Source organism: Helianthus annuus, chromosome 11 (assembly GCF_002127325.2).
Source record: "Helianthus annuus cultivar XRQ/B chromosome 11, HanXRQr2.0-SUNRISE, whole genome shotgun sequence".
NCBI classification, from domain to species: domain Eukaryota; kingdom Viridiplantae; phylum Streptophyta; class Magnoliopsida; order Asterales; family Asteraceae; genus Helianthus; species Helianthus annuus.
In genome coordinates, this window is record NC_035443.2 from 6,177,904 (window position 1) to 6,198,273 (window position 20,370).

At 37.4% G+C, this 20,370-nt stretch overlaps 1 protein-coding gene across 2 annotated transcripts in view; it reads right to left on the reverse strand.

Annotated features, from left to right (window-relative positions):
* Positions 1 to 1,092: 1,092 nt before the first annotated feature.
* Positions 1,093 to 20,370, reverse strand: part of LOC110889360 (probable inactive purple acid phosphatase 29) — a 59,611-nt gene continuing 40,333 nt past the window's right edge. The window contains exons 1-2 of one of the 2 annotated variants that reach the window (XM_022136876.2): positions 4,754 to 4,852; positions 1,093 to 2,413 (exon numbers count right to left, since the gene is read on the reverse strand). In XM_022136876.2, coding sequence (XP_021992568.1) covers positions 1,246 to 2,367 — 1,122 coding nt within the window. In that variant the 5' untranslated portion in view covers positions 2,368 to 2,413; positions 4,754 to 4,852 and the 3' untranslated portion in view covers positions 1,093 to 1,245. Of the gene's footprint in view, positions 2,414 to 4,753; positions 4,853 to 20,370 lie in introns of those variants that run through there. The other variant, XM_035979510.1, reaches the window with a different exon arrangement.

Genomic DNA, 20,370 nt, shown 5'->3' on the forward strand with positions numbered 1-20,370 from the left:
TTTTATGACTTATACATGACTTTAAATGAAAAAAATAGAACAGAAATGACATCAGTTTATAGTTTCTTTATTATTGCTCTATGGTTTTGGTGCATTGTGTTAGCAATATAAGGCATTAGATCTTCCACATTATGATAAAAAAGCAACTATAAAGAATATATATTATGGTTACATATACATAAATAAATTAAACAATAAACTAGCCAAGTCCGAGTTGAGCTGAACTCAAGCTTTAGACCTCGAGCTTGAAACGAGCCGAGCCGAGCTCAAGCTTCATTGAGCTCGGGCTTGGCTCGACTTGTTTACGTTCGTGATGCTAGATGCGTGTTGCATTTAACATATTAAAAACGCTACAATCTGATTGAAGAGGTATGGTCCCAATCCCATGCACACATGGCAGGGACCACACCACTTTCCTCGTCCTACATGGCGCCTACATCAGCAAACAAATCCAGAAGCTTCTAGACGCTTCTGGAAGACGTCAAGGTGGCACCGAAGATGCTCCTCCAGACAAAAAGGACAACACGTGTCACCATTAATCGGACGCCATGTACACCGACAACACAACCTGGGGGCAGACCGACAGCTGCGGTACGAATTCTCCTACATGGACAAATGACGACGCGCCACGTGGACCACTATCCTGACCACAACAGAGGAGACCAAGAGGATATTCCCCTTGGTCGAACAGCTGGCGCCCAATAACAGCTGGCAAGGTCACTCCTCCCTCCTTCACCCTCGGGCTATAAATAGGACCCTTCATTTACCTGGTAAAACATTTTGTTCTCCTTACATTCCACCCACAACACACACTATTTTCCCTCGGAACAGTACTTATTATCACGCCGGAGCCCGGTTAAGAGGGAAACCCCATATTCCCCTCTTAACGAGCTAACGGTGTTGCTGTTTTGCAGGATCTCAGTCTTAGGCGAGTAGAGAAGGAGATTGAACCCTCATAAGAGATGACCCAGCTAGTTAACCTCGGTGTTAGCCAGTGTTTCATCGTTTATGAGTTAGAAGTGGCTATTGACTCATTTAAGACGGTAACAATTCAAGTCATCGTTTATCTCTTACAGGTCAAATGAGTGCAAATGAGTGAAAGAAAATTTTATTATAAAAGTAAATCATCCAAAAGTTGTCCATAATTGATATAAAAATCTTTATTTGTAAGCAATATAGTCTCCTAAAACATTTTATTCAAACTTATAATATTCCCTACTGAATAGAACAATTTCTATGTATTTCTTATCTACCATTTCCAGATGGAGTCTTAGTCCAAAGCACTTGATCATCAATCACAGTTAGGTTTCCATCGTCAAGGCGTTTATACGTTTTGATGAACTCAACCGCTCCCCAACTACCATTCGACTTTTTCTCTAACGACGCGACAACAACCCTTGACCTTCTCGACCATCCCGCCTTTCCATACGCATGGTACCCGAATCCACCAGCATAACATAGATTAATTCCCGTAAGCTCGCCACAAAAATCATTAAGATGATCATGACCCACGAAAACCGCCTTCACATCCCCAGCTCCCACCAGCGTCGTGAAGAAACCGGAGTTAACTGAAGCAGAGCTAATCGGGGGATTCCCAGGTTCTAGTTCAACGCCCGTATAGCTTGACGAGTCAAAGCTTGAATACTCAGGCAATGGGATGTGGAAGTAAGCAAGTCCCGGAGCTTTCGACTTTCTCTGAAGCTTCATCGACGTTTGTTGAAACCAAAACTGTTGCGACGGTTTAATCCATCCGTAGCCAGGGATAGCGGGAACCGTAGAGTAGTCACCACTATCGAGAAAGTACAAGTTGAGAATCGATTCGTTCCCGGAACTTGACCCTTCGGTTCCATGTACTTCAAGATTGTAATTTCCGAAACCATCGATAACATCAACGCCAAAAGGGTTTAACTGCGATAAGGTGTGGTTCATTCCGACGATATGTTTCATGAGGCCTTCTCTCGACAATGTGGATTCTTGATCGTGATTTCCTAACACGGCTGCCCAAGGGATGTTTGAGGATACCGCAGGGGCAAAAGCAGCGTTCATGGAAGCGACTGGATCGGTTGTATCAGTTCCGTAGATGTTGTCTCCGGTGAAAACAATGAGGTCGGGTTTTTCAGCTTGGATCATTCGTTCGATGAAATAAGTGGTGTTAAGGTCGGAACAATGGGCGACTTGTTTAGGCAACACATCCCTGCATTTTGTTTTCTTTCCATTAGCGTAGTGCATGTCAGCTACTTGCAGAATCTTGAACTCGCCCTTGTTTTTATCGAACCGCAACTGTCGTATGCCATCACTAGCATTAACCGAAATAAGGAGCGAAAAGGAGCTGATGAAAACGACGATGATCATCGGTAATCTCCCCATAGTTGAACAAAACTGGACTTTCTTTACTCCTGGATGATGATAAATTCTACAAAAAAAAAGGATGTGAATAAATCAAAACAAATCATGTCCAGTTGGAGTGGATTGAAAACAATGTTATACAAGCAAATCAAAGCCCTAACAGTAAACTAACTCAAAGAAAAAAAACTAATAAGCACAATCCACAGCAAAAAAGGTAACAATTCTAGAAAATGATACCTCTAAAAGGTATCAGTTAGGTGACTCTCATTTGGATTTTGGACTAGTTAGACGAGGGGAAACCGGTAGGGGTGTAAACAAGCTCAGAGGCTCGAGAGCTACTTGTGATCCGTTTGGTTAAAAGCTCGAATGAGCCGAGCCTTAACGAGCCTGAGCCCGAGTTCAAGGCTGAAATAGAGCTCATCTAGTTATCGAGCCCGAGCTCGGGCCTGAAATACAAAGCTCATTTAGGCTCGCGAGCCTAAACGAGCCCAGACAAAATTTTAGTTTTTTTTATATATAATATAATAATGAGGCCGGTTATTGTACAAATTGTCTTAACGTACGAGATTCAGTATCAACATGCAAAAAAGGTTTATAACATGTGAGTTTGCTATTTTGAGTAAAATGCGATTTTTATTTTTTGTATAACATGCGAAATTTTATTTTTTATAACATGGGATTTTTTTTGAACATGCGATCTTCTGATTTTACAACATGCGACCTTTTGTTATAACGTGCGAATTTGACATTGCGTACGCTCGTACGATACACTTTCACATATAATAATGATGACGATAACATTGGCGAGCCAAGCTTTGGCTTGTTTAAGTGATATTGAAGCGAGCTTGAGCCGATCTTTTAGCTCGTTTGAGGTTGCTCTCAAAATGGCTCGAGCCGAGCTCGACCTTTGGGTTTTACTCGTGAGGCGAGCTCGAGCTCGTGCTCAAATAAGTAAGGCTCGAACAGAGCCAAGCCAAGCTCGAGCCTAGTCGGGCTCGGGCTCGGCCCGACGTGTTTACACCTCTAGAAACCAGCCAGAAAATGCCTAAACTTTAAATGGACATAACTTGGGTTACGATTGGAGTTATGGGTCAAGCCGACGAAAAGGTCTCGACGAGCTGTAAGACCCAATTTCCTTGACTTAAGGCTCGGATTTCATCAATCAATATTTCCTCCAATTTTGTCAATCTTTCGTACTTTTTTTTTTAAATTTAAAAGCGTGAATTTTTAATTTGCCTTTAAATTCATTATTTCTATTTTAATTTTTAACTTGGAAAACTTAGCAAATCTGTCAAATTTAAAACTACCCTATGAGAAGGGCAAGTTGAGTAACGTTTTATTCATTCAGTTTTAATCCAATTCCTTTGACTCAAAACTGAGAAATATTATCTGTATATCTTTTGCGTTTACACTCTGTGTTGCGTCACTAAAGCTTCAAAGTTCAAAGTAGATAATAAACGTTTAGTTTGAACTATGACCAATGTTTTAAATACCAGTATAAATCGGCACCGGTTATATCGAATACCGGACACGGCCCCGGTACATTTAAAGCCGGTAAAACAAGGAGACGACATAAGTTCTAAACCGTCGGTAAATCCGGTTGTACTGGTTTAAACCGTTAAACCGGTTTACACAATCTTAAAAATTGATTTTTAAATTAAAAAAAAAAAACAGATTTTTTAATACACTCCAGTACACTTTTAATTAAAAATAAAAATCTTTCTTGAAAAATTGAGTAGCTTTGGATTATTTTTGGGTTAAAGTTGCATTTTATGAAATTATAAGAGTAACTAGGGGTGTAAACAAGCCCAGAAGCTCGAGAGCTAATCATTATCGGCTCGGTTAAAAGTTCGAACGAGCCGAGCCTTAACGAGCCCGAGCCCGAGCTCGGCCCGGAAATAGAGCTAGTTTAGTTATCGAGCCCGAGCTCGCGGCTGAAATAAAAAGCTCGTATAGGCTCGCGAGCCTAAACGAAGCCAAACAAAATTTTATTTTTTATATATAATATAATAATAATAAAGATGATAACGTTGGCGAGCCGAGCTTTGTCTTGTTTAAGCGATATTCAAGCGAGCTCGAGCCAAGCTTTTAGCTCGTTTGAGGTTGTTCTCATAATAGCTCGAGCCGAGTCAAGACAAGCTCGAGCTTTGGATTTTACTCATGAGCCGAACTCGAGCTCAAATAAGTAGGCTCGAACCGAGCCGAGCTCGAGCTTCATAAAAGCCTGACGAGCCTGAGCTCGAGTCTAGTCGGGCTCGGGCTCGCCCCGTCTCGTTTACACCCCTAGGGGTACTAGTCAACCCAGTTGAACCGGCTGGTACAGTTCAACTGGTTAAACATTTCTAAGCCCAATCCATTTTAAAATTCAGGTTTTAAAACATTAACTATAGGAGACTAGAAAGAGTACCTAAATAGACAGATATGAGGGTTCCGGCGGAGATGGTGATCGGAGAACGCCGGAGAGTAAGAGCTCCGGCAGTTAATGTAATAGTGACACAATTGTGTTTTGTTTGTATTTCTGAAATGAGTTGCATTTTATAATGATGAAATTTACATCTACGATACATATGTATAATGCTATTACATTTCTCCCCTCATATTATCAAGATCTTCTATTTTGGGATTTTAGTGTATGCTAAGAGTTGGATTATAATGGACAAGATTTGGCATAGTTTATAATAATGGGTTAAAAATAAAACCATTTTATCATATATATATATATATACGGGGTCAAGTTATTCTACAAAGGCTTCTAATTGTAAGAAGTGTAAGAAGGATTTATAGAGTGACAAGTATCCAATAACCTAAAACTAAACCCACTACATCACCACCAAAAACCTAAACCCCCCCCCCCCCACCAAAAAACCTAAACCCCCCCCCCCCCCCGGAAAAAAAAAAAAAAAACTATACCTCACCAAAAAACCCCCAAAAAAACCTAAACCTCCCCTCCCCAAAAAACCTAAACCTCCCCTCCCCCCCCCACCCCCCCCCACCCCCCAAAAACCTAAAAAAAAATCTAAAAAAAAAAACTAAACACCCACCCCCACCCCCACCCAAAAACCTAAACCCCCACCCCCTCGGCAAAAAAAAAAAAAAAAAAAAAAAAAAAAAATTCTTTTTAGGGTGGGTGATGTGGGGGGGGGGTGGGGGTTTAGGTTTTTGGTGGTGGTGGATGTTCAAGTTTTTTTTTTTTTTTTTTTTTTAGTGGAGTTTTTTTGTGTAGTGGGTTTTTTTAGGTTATTGGACACTTGTCACTCTATAAATCCTTCTTACACTTCTTACAATTAGGATCCTTTGTATTTGATCCTAATCCTATATATACGTAATATGAGTCTTGTATATACATAACATATTACTAAATATCATCTAAAAAAATTACTCTGTGTGTTGCGACGAGAATTCAGTTGGTATCGGTTTGATTATGTTTACTACGGTATCGATAAGGTATCGACATTCGGTATAGCAACCCCAAGAGAAAATGAAAAGAATAAATTCATGATATGCTAATAAGGACGTTGACACATATATTACGTTTTTCGAAAAGTATACAAAAACGAATATCTGTACCAGTTCCGATTGTATAGACACTGGTACTAATGTTGTTTGATTATGATTTTGCAGCGGATGATGTTCTCGTTCATTGACATTATTATTGCTTTTCAAAGTGAAGGTCAATGAGTTCGAGTTTCATCTAGAGCAAAAAGCTTTGGGTTGGACCAAAGGTTTTACCATAGTGGGAACTCAAGTGGTGGATTTTTCTATAGTGGGCCAGGTAAGCAATGTGATGTCTGCGTTCATGTGCGTGGGTGGCTTTTTTCCGTTGGGTTACCTAGATGGTCAAGCTTGTTGGTCGTTCAAAAAAATATAGGTATATAGATAGAGATGCACAAAAAAAACGGTTCATGACATGACCTGGAACCGGTTCCGAGTCCTACCCGGTGGAAACCATTTTAGTATTATTTAAGTATAATGTTTTGTTTCTTTGAACACTTTACCAAACTTTAGGGGCATGTGTGTCATTTTCCGAAACTTGTTTTCTTCTTCAAAGTCACTATATCAATTTTGATTCACACGCTAGTCTTTTCGTTTTATTTCCGGCAAAGACCAAGTGGAAGTTTCCTTTTTAAGCAACTTGCCAAATCCATACCAAAAAGTTCACTTCGTCCAACATTCTTATTCTAAACCACGTATTAATCTCGTCCATTTTTTAACGGTAAATTTCCACGCCGTCTATGTGGTATAAACCAGTGGCAAAGTTTGAGATTTCCGACCCGGGGGTCGAAATCGTGTATACCTAAAAAAATTATAAAACCGGGGGGTCGAAAACGTTTATACATAAAAAATATATACAAAAACTACATACATGAGCAAAAAGTTCGGCGGGTCGGGCGTCCCTCGGCCCCCACAAAGTCGCGCCCCTGGTATATGAACCCAAGACCTCCCCGAATGGACTAATCTTCTTAAAGTCGAAACGCGGGAAACCATACTATTATCCTATGACTGTTCGCAGTGACAGGTCCAAGGGGTTCCCAGGAACCCTCTCGGTTTGGAAAAAAATGAAAAAAGTTAGTGGGAACATTAAAATAGTGAGAATATACCAAAAGGAACACCCTAGAAAAAATTCTGGATCCGGCACTAACTATTCGGGGAATGTATTTTGTATAAGAATCCAACCCAGAAACTTTGTTGAGACTTTTCCCCAATGTTTTAAATACTGGTATAAATCGGCCGCTAATACCGGATACCGGACACGGGCCCCGATACATTTAAGTCCAGTAAAACGAGGAGAGGGCATGAGTTCTAAACCGCTGGTAATCCGGTTATACCGGTTTACAAAATCTTAAAATTTGATATACTCTATTGACATAACGACTTATACCTATTGTACACATTTAATTTAAAATCAAAAAGCTTTTTAGTACCTCTTCTTTTGGATTACTTATTATAGATTAATTGTTAAATTATTTTTTAACGTAGAATCTTGTATTTTCATATTATTTTTTTGGGATAAAGTTGTATTTTATGAAATTATAGGGGTAACTAGTTAAGTCAGTTGAACCAGATGGTACAACCCGGTTCAACCGGTTAAAGATCGAGACTTCGAGGGACTATTATTGCCAAAAGGCTGAAAGTCGTTATTAAATATCTAAAAAACTCGGAGGACTAATATTGCAATTATGGGTAATATTGCAATTATGGGGAAGTTACATTAAATGTGTAGCATGTCACGACAAAATGGGAAAAAGAAGATCCATGCGAGGGTTGACCCACTTTTTCAACTGTTGTTGGCCGAGCAATTCCATGCGTTGACTACAAGTCTACAACCTTTGTTTGACTTGGGCTGCTGTTTAGAGATCCGCATACCAGGCCCACAAACACTTTAACAAATCACCAAAAGCCCAGATCATGAAGTTGTATTCTAATTAATTTAGGGCTATTGGGCAAAGTGCTCGTTGCTCGCCCGTTGCTCGTCACTTGCTTGGAAAATGCTCGTTTGATTTTCTTCTTAATTGTAAACGAGCCAATTGGCTCGGTTCGGTTTGTAAACGAAACAAGCATGAGCAAAGGTCCGTTCGGCTCGAATAATTTTAATTTATTTTATATTAGTGTATATTTTTATAATTATCACCCTATCGAATATTGGAATTGCAAGTGGATTTAGCCAAATTATAAATAGCCTAACACTAAATCTAAGTCACCAAACCTAATTTCTTTTGGTTTTGACTTCACACTAAATCTAGGCACTTTTTAGGAACGACCCGACTCGTTTATTCGTCACTTTTTCGTGCTTTCTAGAATTTTATTTTGCCTTTAGGTTCTTTGTTTGCTATTTGCTGCGTGTGCCTCTAGGTTTAGATGTTTTTGAATTTTTAGCTATAATTTTTCTCTGTTTTTATCCCCTCCTTTTTACTCTCTCTTTCGGTATGAGTGATACTAACCCACCACCGAGGCGTACGCTCCACCAGCGCGCCAACGCTGGTTGTACAGGAGACCGATCCCTTATCACTAAGCCTGCTTTCACCAGTACCTATAACTGGCAAATTCCTTCTCACGCGATGACTACTCTCTCGAACATTGCCCAATTCCATGGTTTAGAGGATGAGGATGCCTCAGGCCACATCACTCGTTCCCGCCGCTTCTATTGCACTTTCAATATCCAGAACGGTACTGACGAGGTAGTCTACTGATGTGCTAAAAGCGGTCTATAAAAACTAACTAATTTTAACCCTAAACTAGACACTCTAAACTGCGACTCTCTGAAACCTAGACCACACAACCGGTAAGTGTACCAATCAATGCAGTATAGCCTAAGTAAATCCGAGTACTGAACCCACTAGACGCTCTAATTACATTTACTAGACTCGACTAACTTATCTAAGACTGACTCAACTTAATTGTTTTTATGTTTTGAGGGGGGGGGGTTCTAATAACCTAATGCAATTTATTAAAATTAACTAAAGCGGACGGAGACACGAACTAAGACTGAGGACGAATTCAGATGACGATGAAGGACTACCTAGACTAGAATCCTGGATTGTGCTAGTTATTTTTTTATTAGGATGTTTGTTACTATGGAACCAGGATCTTATTATGCTAAACCTATTGAGACACCGAGCAGGACCCCCGACCCTTCTCAGGAAGACACCTATGGAACTCTAAATGTTGTTATGAACACCGGTTGGTCTGGACTCCCTTAGGGGTTATCAAAGTGGTTTATAAAAGTACCCTAATTCGATCTACTCCCTCACGGGCTATAAACTTAGTATAAACTTGGATTCTCAATCTGACTTGTTAGACAATGGTCAATAGGGAAACTAGTTTAGACTTCTCACAAAGACCCTACCTAACAATTTACTGACTTAGACCTAACAATAATCTCGCACCTCATAGCTATTTAGATTAGTATAACATTTAGATTTATCTAACTATTAATTACCGCTTCTAAGGTGTATTGGCTAATTAATCCAAGAGATTACAAAACAATATTATAATCTAGTATGAACCTATTATGTGAAAGACATCTACCAAGACTCATCATACGAAGCAATAAAAGACAATTAAATAAAGCTAAGCATGCGTATACATCAAACCAATAACCAAGTTGACTACTTTCATAAACAATCCATAATAATTAATTAAACATCCATAAAAATCAAAACTTTAACAAATCATTCATCCAATCTAGGCAGTTAACACTAGCCAAAAACCATAGTCAGGACAAAGAAACATGTCTCAAATAATAAATAATGGGGAATTGGCCTGTAATAATCTCACCTAGACCTTATTGGCCATTAATAATCCCACCTCGGAATATTCCCCCCACCAGTCTCACCTTTCACATATTTTTCCTACAATGGTCCCCCGTTAAAAAACTTAACGGAGTTAAGTTTTTTTTCCAAATTACAAACAAATCTTTTAGGGCTTTTGATTAGAACGATGATACGAGTCCATCGATGTAAAACTTACTTCGAAATGGTGCTTCAAGTGACTTGATTTTGGTTAATTGGAAATTTAAACACCCGAATTGAAGCGCTGTTTTCATCGTTTTGAGCACTGTTTTGAGGCAAGTTTTACATCAATGGACTCGTATCGTCATTCTAATCAAAAGCCCTAAAAAATCTGTTTGTAATTTGGAAAAAAACTTAACTCCGTTCAGTTTTTCTAATGGGGGACCATTGTAGGAAAAATAGGTGAAAGGTGGGACTGGTGGGGGATGGGGGGAATATTCTGAGGTGGGATTGTTAATTGCCAATAAGGTCTAGTGGGATTATTACAGACCAATTTCCCATAAATAATCCATAGTATCAAGTTTGAAAAACACAAAGTAAAACAAACCGAACAATAGCTCGTTTCACTTTCGACTCGATTCTTGATCTTTAACTTTTTAGATTCGATTCATATAGCTTGCTCTCTTCAATTCGCCCCTCTCGATCTTCTGTTATACGAACACCCTTGAGTTCGATGTACGACAACTTCTTTAGAAAAAAACAGATATTCTTTTTCGTCTCCCTCCCCTCTCCGTTCGTATCTTCTTTTTATTGTTAACAATATTGTATTTTAAGTTTAACGCCATTCTTCAAAACCTCAAGCCCATACGGATTGCTTGCACTCGGCCCAACACAAATAAAGATGGATGATGGCAGGTTGTGAATGATCAACTAGGCTATGTCTTCATCATGTACCAACATAATGTCTCTTTGGATTTTTTTTATTATTATTTAACTCCATAGGTGGGCCGGTGGCTGCCCATATCTTCAATAATTCGACCCAATCACAAAGAACAAAAGAGACGGTGGCATTGGCAGTTAGTGAATTATTGAAATCACCAATGGCAAAGTGGTAATTAAAGGATTTCAAAATGGAAAACTTGTAATTCATTTCTTCCTAAACATATCCGTTTCCTTATTTTCTTTTTCTCTACATGTATATTATTTAAACTTTCAAAGCAAATGTCATGTTTAGTCCCTAGGCTTTATATTTAACTCCCGATGCTCGTTTATTTAACCGTTTTAGCTCTTTTTTTGCACCAGGACCTGTTCAAACATATAATAAAACCTAATAAAAACAACTCTAATTGATTACTATACTATACGAAATACGTAGGATAAAAGTGTGTGTTTTACAACACATCATCTACTTACGCCTCTTCCCATTCTCACTAACTGGTTGAGCAGCTATTTGGCTTGACACTCTTCCCTAGAATTCTATACTTGGGAAGGTCTGAGGGACAAATTTTTGAAAAAGTATTACCCGCTCTCCAAAGTCGCTCGTCTCAGGGTCCAGATCCACTCTTTTCGCATGAACCCTGATGAGCCATACCACATGGCTTGGGAACGCTTCCAGATCCTTATCACTAGATGTCCCAAGTAAGACTTGTTGATTGGGAGCTTGTTGATAAGTTCTATAATGGACTTACCTTCAAGACCCAACAAAGGTTCAACACTGTTGCTGGAGGTAATTTACTGGATAGATTAGAGTCGAGCGAGTGTGAAGAGATGTTTGTTCCATTCCTACTACTGGGACCATCACATCTTCAAGTGTTGTATATCAAGTCACTCCAAACACTAGTATGGCGGTTGCTGTATAGGCTTTGGCAAAGGAGGTTAGAGAGTTGAAGTTGAAGGTTGCAAAGTGTAAGGTTTATCGAGGAGGACATGAGATAGCTAATTTCCGCATATCATTTCAAGAGGATGTATATTTCTTAGGAGGTCAGAACCAAGGTTTTAACTCAAGCTACAAGAGTCAGCAGAACTCCAACTGGCGTGGTGGGAACCCACCTGGGAACCAGCCATGTTAGAGACTTTTCCAAAATTCTAATTCTAGAGTTTTTGTGAGTATGTAAGGCCCGTCTTTGCGTCTAATAAAAATGACGACCAAAACCACTAGAAACCTAAACTTTTTAAAAACGTCCAACTTTTCGCAATTTAAGGCAACATTACTAATATCATTTATGCACAATTTTTTTACAAAATTTGGGCATGACCCGTCCGTAAAACGAGTATACCCCTGTTTTAACCATAATCAAAACAAATACAATTCTACAATCCATTCGACAAGATACTACTAAAAACCAAAACATCAAGTGTTAAAAAGTGTGACTACTAACAAGTTGTACAAAATAGATATTTTGACCCAAAACATTAATACGGACTAGCGGAAGCGCTTGATGGTCATAAAGTGTGCGTATGCTCGCTCCAATTTGCCAAGTCGCCTACATTGAGGATTTACCTACATTTGACATAACAAATAAGTTAGTATTTCGCTACTAACAAATTTAGGTAATAAACCCATTTGTTTCTTTCTCGGATTAACATCATTCAATTCCTTTGCTAACCGTTAAACGGTTCCTTACATACTCAGGGGTGTGCAAAAAACCGAATTAACCGAACCATAACCGAATTAACCGACAAAACCGAACCGAAATAACCGAACCAAATAAAAAAACGGTTGGTCGGTTAATGGTTTTTTTGAAAACCGAAAGTAGCGGGTCGGTTATGGTTATCATTTTTTCCATACCCACCATACCATAACCGAACCGAACCGACATGTAATAAAACTTTGTAGGATTTTGTATTTTTCACTACATTTTTAATATTTTATGTTTTTGACTGAAGATTTTTAGTACTTATGGGTTTTTCATATCATTTTGTAGTTTTGGTTGAATGTTTATTTGAATTTATGGAATGTATCATATCACTTTTTTTGAATATTCAATAATAATTGGTAATAATATTATAGATTATATGTATTTTTTAATACTATGTAATATACTAATATATACAAATATGCAATATATAAAAATTTATTCCATGTAAAAAAAATTAAGCTATTTTAGCTAAGCTAAATACACGGTTAACCACCCATAACCGACCCGCTATAACCATCAAAACCGAATAACCATAACCACCATAACAGACCGGTTATGGTTATGGTTATCCAATAACCGACATCGCGGTTATGGTTATGGTTTTTGGTCAAAACCGACCCAAACCGACCCATGCACACCCCTAGCTAAGCATACCTTACTTAACATGCCCGTTAGGAACGGATACTAGCATCATTACATCACCTTCATTCGATTTGTTCATAATGAACAATCATAGTCATTACATTCTTACGTCATACTCCGATCCGAGAAAGACGGATCGAGTAGACTTTCGTCCATTACATACATAACTTCCCATACCCGGTTCAACTAAAAGTACCGGATATGATGTGTTAACTTTCGTATTTTAATCATTCCTCACAATCCGTTTATGACGGATTTTACCTTTACTTTCAACGACCATTGAATTCGATTCTAACAACTTTGACATAGCAACACAATACAATTAGAATTTATTATACATATGACAACATCATAAATATAGAAATGCGGTGTACACTAACGTACCTCGATCTTGTGAACTTTCCGATTTCCTAGTGTTGGAACCTTCTTCTTTCGCGCCTATAACAACACATTCATTCGTTTATTTAGTACAACTAAATCTCATTCATTCACCTTCCAAATTATACATATTATTCTTTTAAGCATTTCATCAAACACTTGGTGGGCGTCGTATTTACTAGCATTATGTACAAGTATACAAAGCATGAATTCCTACTAGTTCATCTTATAATTCATCAACAATCAACCCATGTTCATAACCTTCTTTTATCCTACATAAATCTTCTAAGATTCAAGCATTACTACATCATCATATTTCAAGATTCCACATGATTATAGCTACTTTGATCATCCTATTCATACCACAATTTCACAAAGTGGGGTTTTACCAAAATCTTTCAAATAACCTAAAAATCAACATGATTCTTGTCCTAGAAGGTAACCCTAACTCAGATTTCTCACATTTAGACATAAAAATTCGAGATTGGGTTGAACCCCTCATTCAACAAATCATGATTTCAGAAAACTAAACTTACCACTATAGAAATTGAGGTTAGCTACTTGCATTTATGGGTTCATGCATTAGATTTCTCCTTTGATTCAAGCTCAATTCTTGATTTCTTGAAGTTAGGGTTTCACCCCTTTCCCTGCTCTCTTGTTCGATCGACCAGAACCCAGTTATGGGTGTTTTCTTTTAAATTTTTATTTAATAGTTAAAACCTTTTAATTTATTACTTACACATTGAACCCTCCACTTTGAAAGAGTGTTTAAGTTAGGTTTTTCCCCATAAAATAACTATCATTTTGCCAAATTTCATTAACTAAGTTGAATTCTTTGTTTATTTGCACTTATTATAATACTAAACATTTTTGGGGTGTTACAGAGTAGTGGAGAGTTTAAGGAGACAAAGGATCTGCTTACTTAGTTTATGATATATAACTAAGCATGTCACTAGCAGAGTGAACAAATGATCAGGAATCAGGACACAACTATTCAGAATTTGGAGAAGAAGATGGGAGAGATAGGAGCATAGCTGAACCAACTCAATTCGCGACAAGTAGAATTTCCTAGTAACACCATTCCTAATCCTAACTTCAATCATTCTTATCCGCATTCTCAAGCAAAGGCAACTCGTAGTGGTAGAGGAGCGACAGAGGATCAACCGGTAGAAAAGGAAGAATCAGTTGATGGGGAGATTGAGTTAGAGAGTCTCGCTGGCAAAGTGCAATAGAGGCTAGGCCCAACATGTACAACACAATCCAGTGGAGCTTCGGGAGAGAGTGAGATAAATAAGGAGCCATTGAGAGTGTATAAGCCGACACCGCCATACCTTGGTCAGCTTGTGAGGAAGAAGGATACCGAGCAGTATCATAGGTTCTTGGAGATGTTCATGAAACTCCATGTAAACCTTCCTTTTGTAGAGGCTCTTGCATCAATGCCTAAATATGCCAAGTTTCTTAAAGATCTTGATGTGCTGAAAATGGGTTAATTAAAAACAACTAAAATTACCCTAATTCTAGACTCTCTAAGCTTTAAATTTATAAAACTAAGACTCGATCTAAACCCTAAACCACACAACCGGCAAGTGAACCGATCAATGTAGTAAAGCTAAAGCAAGTCCGAGTATCGAACCCACGAGACTCTACTGATTACGCTACGACTCTATCTAGACTAAGACTGACACGACATACTAAATTGTTTATTAATTGGGGGGGGGGGTTTCTAAATATCCTAAATAAAATAATAAAATAATGCTAGAAGACTAGACACGAACTCGAACGAAGGTTTTGACCAGTGGTGATGAAGACTACCTAGGCTAGACGCAAGCTAAACTCAGAATGGATTTCTATTCGATAATTTTGTGGTGTGGAACCGGGATCTTTAAATGCTAAACCTATTAAGACACCACTAAGCCCCTCAAACACTCTCGAGGCGATTCTTGTGGCACTACCTAGGATGTTATGCTCACCGGTTTTCTAGATTTTCCTTTCAGTCCTCTAGTTTCTTGAAAGTGCCTATGTAAAACGCTCTACCTTGCCGCGCGAACGTCTAAAGCAACTACGGGTTTTAATCTTGGTTTAATAGACAATGGAACGTTAAGGACTTATAACCAAACCGAGACCTATTAATACCCTCGAGCCTCACATCGACGAGTTTAGCAGCACACTTGATTTTATTATATTACCGAATATTGTTTCTAAGGTTACTTACGCGTTTTCACCCTAAAGGATTAATGACCTATTATGTGATATAGACACTCACCTAAATCAAGAACCCTAATATAACCCTATTTTGTGATAAAGACCGTCACCAAGGATTATACGAAACGAGTATCAATAATAAAATAATCACAAGCACACACACGCACCAAGTTAAATTCCCATAGCGTTTACAATGCAAGAAAGATCCACAACCACGACAAAAACCAAATAAAAATCCAAACTTTATTTTTCCATAGTCATTAGCCTAGGTAGTTTACGGTTTTTAGCCGGAAAACATAATCAAAAACGTAAATAAAGTCATACTAAGTTCTGAATTCATCATGTTACACATAAAAACGAACAAAGAACGAAAAATTAGGATAGTAAAACCCGTGGTCTTCACTCTCGAATGCTTCTAAAGTATACCCGAATGATTCCTTGCAATCCCAAAGCTTCCAAACCTTCAACAGCCTCTGATTTTCGCCTCCAGAACTCCAAATTCGTATCTCAGATTGATGTATGATCGTCCCTTTCGATGTTCGTATCTTGTTGCGTATCCCCCTCTCTATTCGTCTGCTGTTCTGATTGATGTATATATTTGCGTCTCCAAAGTCGGCTATAATTGCCTGATCACGTCTTATATCCCTTAGTGGGCCTGCCAACCACTTTATTTCTTCCAAGTATATATTAGCTGATCGAATAATGGGTAGACTAGGACTCTTGTATAATATGTCAAAGGCCTATACATCACACGAATTCACTAACTACTGGGCTGAAACCCTTCGGCGGCCCACAAAAGATCCATAATATCACGTTTTCTGTTAGGCTTTTAATTCTTGCAAAAGATGGCTTTCCACTTTAATAATATAGAGGTAAGTGGGGCTCGACCCACTCACAGAAAATAGCGCCAATTTTACTTCGGTTTCTGGCACACCACTCTGCCCAACTGGTTGGTTATTTCCATATTACTCGTTTTCGCTCCATTCGCACCAGAACCTGGCAAAACACAAAATCATATAATATAACACTAAAACTAACTAAAAATAAATAAAACCTATACAATAATTGTACAATTTACACGGGACAAATATGTGTATTTTATCCTACATCAGATCTTTTGACAAATAAAAAGAAACTTGAGGAGCTTTCTATTGTTACCTTAGGTGAAGAGTTTTGCTGTCTTGCAAAACAAGCTCCCCAAGAAGATGACAAATATAGGCAGCTTCATTATTCCTTTCCTGATCGGCTATCTCACTGTCAGGAATGCGCTGGTCAATTTAGGAGCTAGCGTTAATCTCATGCCCTATTATATTTATGCTGAGCTGAACCTAGGAGAGCTGACTCCCACGCGTATGAGTATTTAACTTGCCGATTTTCGGTTAAGTACCCGAGGGGGATTGTGGAGAACATGTTGGTGAAAGTTTAAACTTGTGTTCCCGGTCGATTTTGTCATTCTTGATATGGACGAAGATTCTAAAGTTCCACTCATTCTAGGTCTTCCATTCTTAGCTACGACGCGACCCCTCATCGACGTTTATGATGGTAAGCTCACTCTTCGTGTCGATGATGACATAATCATGTTTGATATTTCGCGTTCCATAAAGTATACCCAACAAGATGACGGCACTCTCTGTTTCATGGATTATCTTATGTCACGTGTGAGTAGTGGAGAGTTTAAGAGGACAAAGGATCTACTTAGTCAGTTTATGACAGATAACCAAGCTCGTCACTAGCAGGGTGAACTATGAGCAGGAGATAGGATGGTTAAATACAATTAAAACAAGTTATTGAATATATAGTTTTTAATTTGTTTTTATAGATAAATACAAAATTAAGAGTTTCATGAATGAGTTAAGTATTTATTTTTGTACACATATACATATCCTTGAAACTAATGTCACATAGTATTGAAACTACATAGGGTCTACAAATATCCTGTCCTTTGGACACATAACAATTTATATCGAAATAAACATGAAATAATATAATGGAAAGTTTCTTATGAGATAGTCTCTTGAGTTATTAGTGACGTATAAGTATGCATGGACATAGTTTGTTCGATCTAGAATATGAATTCCATGCAGTTATCTAGCGTATTAAGAAGCTAGCATCATGTAAAGGTGAGTTTGGGGTGATTCATTTGCTTTATACAATATGCAATTTTTCATATTACTCTTACAATTACAATTCATTATTTTATGGCTTGTATGCTATCTTGGTTGCTATTTGTGTATACTTGCTTGGTTAACTACATTGTTTCATGATTTGTACACCATTAAGTGCTACAAGATTGACAACCCATCCTTACTCCTTAGCCTTTTTAGGGGGAGTACGTTTGGGGATTATTGGAACCGCATTCTATCAAGAGATTAAGTTGTCGCAGTTCCTCAGGTTAACTATTTGGGTTCCTCACTTCCTCACTATGACAGAGGTTAACTCTTTGAGTTCTCACTACAGATGTGGTTAACCCTTGGGATTCCTCACTTACACATATAGAGGTTCACGTCAAGATAGGCTTGAGTGTACACCCCCGGTTGCCATGTTTTGTATAACAATTTGCTTAGATGAATACTATGCCATATGAATTGTACACTTTTCCCTTTATACTTATATATATACTAGATTGTTGCCATAGCCGCGCGTTGCGGCGGCGACATCTTAGTTGTATTTAGATGGCGACATGTTATGTGATGCATTAACCATATAAAGTGTTTCGATGTATCCGATCTAACTCGGTGTAACCTATATAGGCATTGCGGCTACTGTATACGATGATGACATTAATGTGTGGTTCTGCACGTGACGTTACGTGTTTTTGAGTGTCACCCTCGTTACGTTTGCGATATTAATGTAATTCGACATAGATAAAAAGAGTATCTGTCGTTCGTTGCGGTGTACAGTCGTGAAAGTAAATTTAGATAGCGACATAAAGTCTTAAAAGTAATTAGGCATTAATATGGTTAATTAGACATAAATACTTACTTAAAGAATAAGGGGTGTTGGTTTCAATTTAGAAAATATAGGGACCAACCTTTGTTTTTATGATATATTAAATAAATAAATTTAAAATTACGTGTAACTAATTAGTTTTAGCAAGTCAAATATAAGTATCATCTTGAGAAAAAGATTATAGAAAAGATTATAGTTATATGTGAGTATCATCACATAAATTCAAAAGCTGTTTGGAAAAATAGAGGGGGCATGGATCGAACTACCGACCTTTTCTTTCTAATGTGACACACAAACCACTAAAGCACAATTCCATTTTATTTTTGTTTACTCAAAGATTACTTATATATACACAAAGGCGGTGGCGGCTGTAGCAGCGGACCTTTTGTTTTAATATTATATAAATATAGGGGAGGGTTATCTTGAGAACGCTAAATATTGCGAGAACTGTGAGAACGAATGAGAACACCAATTATTTTTTTTTAATACAACTCTCATTGAAATTAAAATTTAACGTCAAAAAAAGAATTTACAACATCAAATAATTCATTTCTCCTCTAAAAATCACTCTTATTAGGTTTTTTACACATGTGTAAATATAATAAATTTACATATGTGTTAATGGCAAACTTACACATGTGTAAATTTACTTTATTTATGAATTCACGTAAATTTAAACGTGTAAATTTAATTTCTAACATTGTATTCGGATAAGAATGAAAAGTGTAAAAAGAAATTTTGAATTTGAATTGTTTTTGACCAAGTTCTCATTTTTTTTTATTCGTTCTCACGGTTCTCACAATATTTAGCGTTCTCATTTCAACCCCCCTATATATATATATGTATATATATATATATATATATATATATATAGGGGAAGGTTTAAATGAGAACGCTAAATATTGTGAGAACCGTGAGAACAAATGAAAAAACCGCAAGAACTTGGTCAAAAACAATTCAAATTCAAAAATTTTTTCTACACTTATCATTATTACTCGAATACAATGTTAGAAATTTAATTTACACGTTTAAATTTACATGAATTCGTAAATAAAGAAAATTTACACATGTGTAAGTTTGCCATTTACACTTGTGTAAAGCTGTTATATTTACACATGTGTAAAAAATCTAAAAAGAGTGATTTTGAAAGGAGAAATGAATTATTTAATGTTGTAAATTCTTTTTTTGATGTTGTATCTTAATTACAATGAGTTTTGTATTAAAAAAATTGGTTTTGATTGGTTTTTTCATTCGTTCTCATGGTTCTCGCAATATTTAGCGTTCTCAAGATAACCCTCCCCTATATATATATATATATATATATATATATATATGGGTTCAGGAGAAAACGCTCAAAAGTGTGAGAACGGTGAGAACGCATCCTGTGTTACAAGATAATTTTGGCGTTATGTAGATTTATTAATTATTTTGGCGTTTTACTGTTTTTCTCAGATTTCTTCTCGTTGAATTAATTCTTTTTGTGTTACATAGTTAATTTTTTGGCGTTATGTCTTTTCCCATGTCATTTTTGGCGTTTTGTATCTTTTTGTTAATAATTCATTTCCATAGATTAATATTTTATAAAAACTACAATAAAACGAAAATCAAAATAAATTAATAGTCTTCCGTAGGTAGGATTACATCACAGATGTACCCATCGCTTTGTTCATCACTTTCTTCAGATTCTTCATCATCAAATTTCATTTTTGCGTATAACGCCATTAGCTCGTCTCTTCTTTGCTGCAGCCTATTCTTGAATATCTCTGCATTCTTGGATTTTGGATCGTTTGAAGGTGTTAAATCACAGAGTTGTTCAATGACAGATAGCAACCCTGTCTTTGACATTTCTTCCATTGGCCTTGAATATTGCACTCCGTTTTGATAAGCCACTTCAAGTGTCCCTTCTTCTTCATGCAATACCCAACTGCTAATTTTTGGTATATGGGTATCTTCAATATCATCATCATCTTCATCATCTTCTGCTG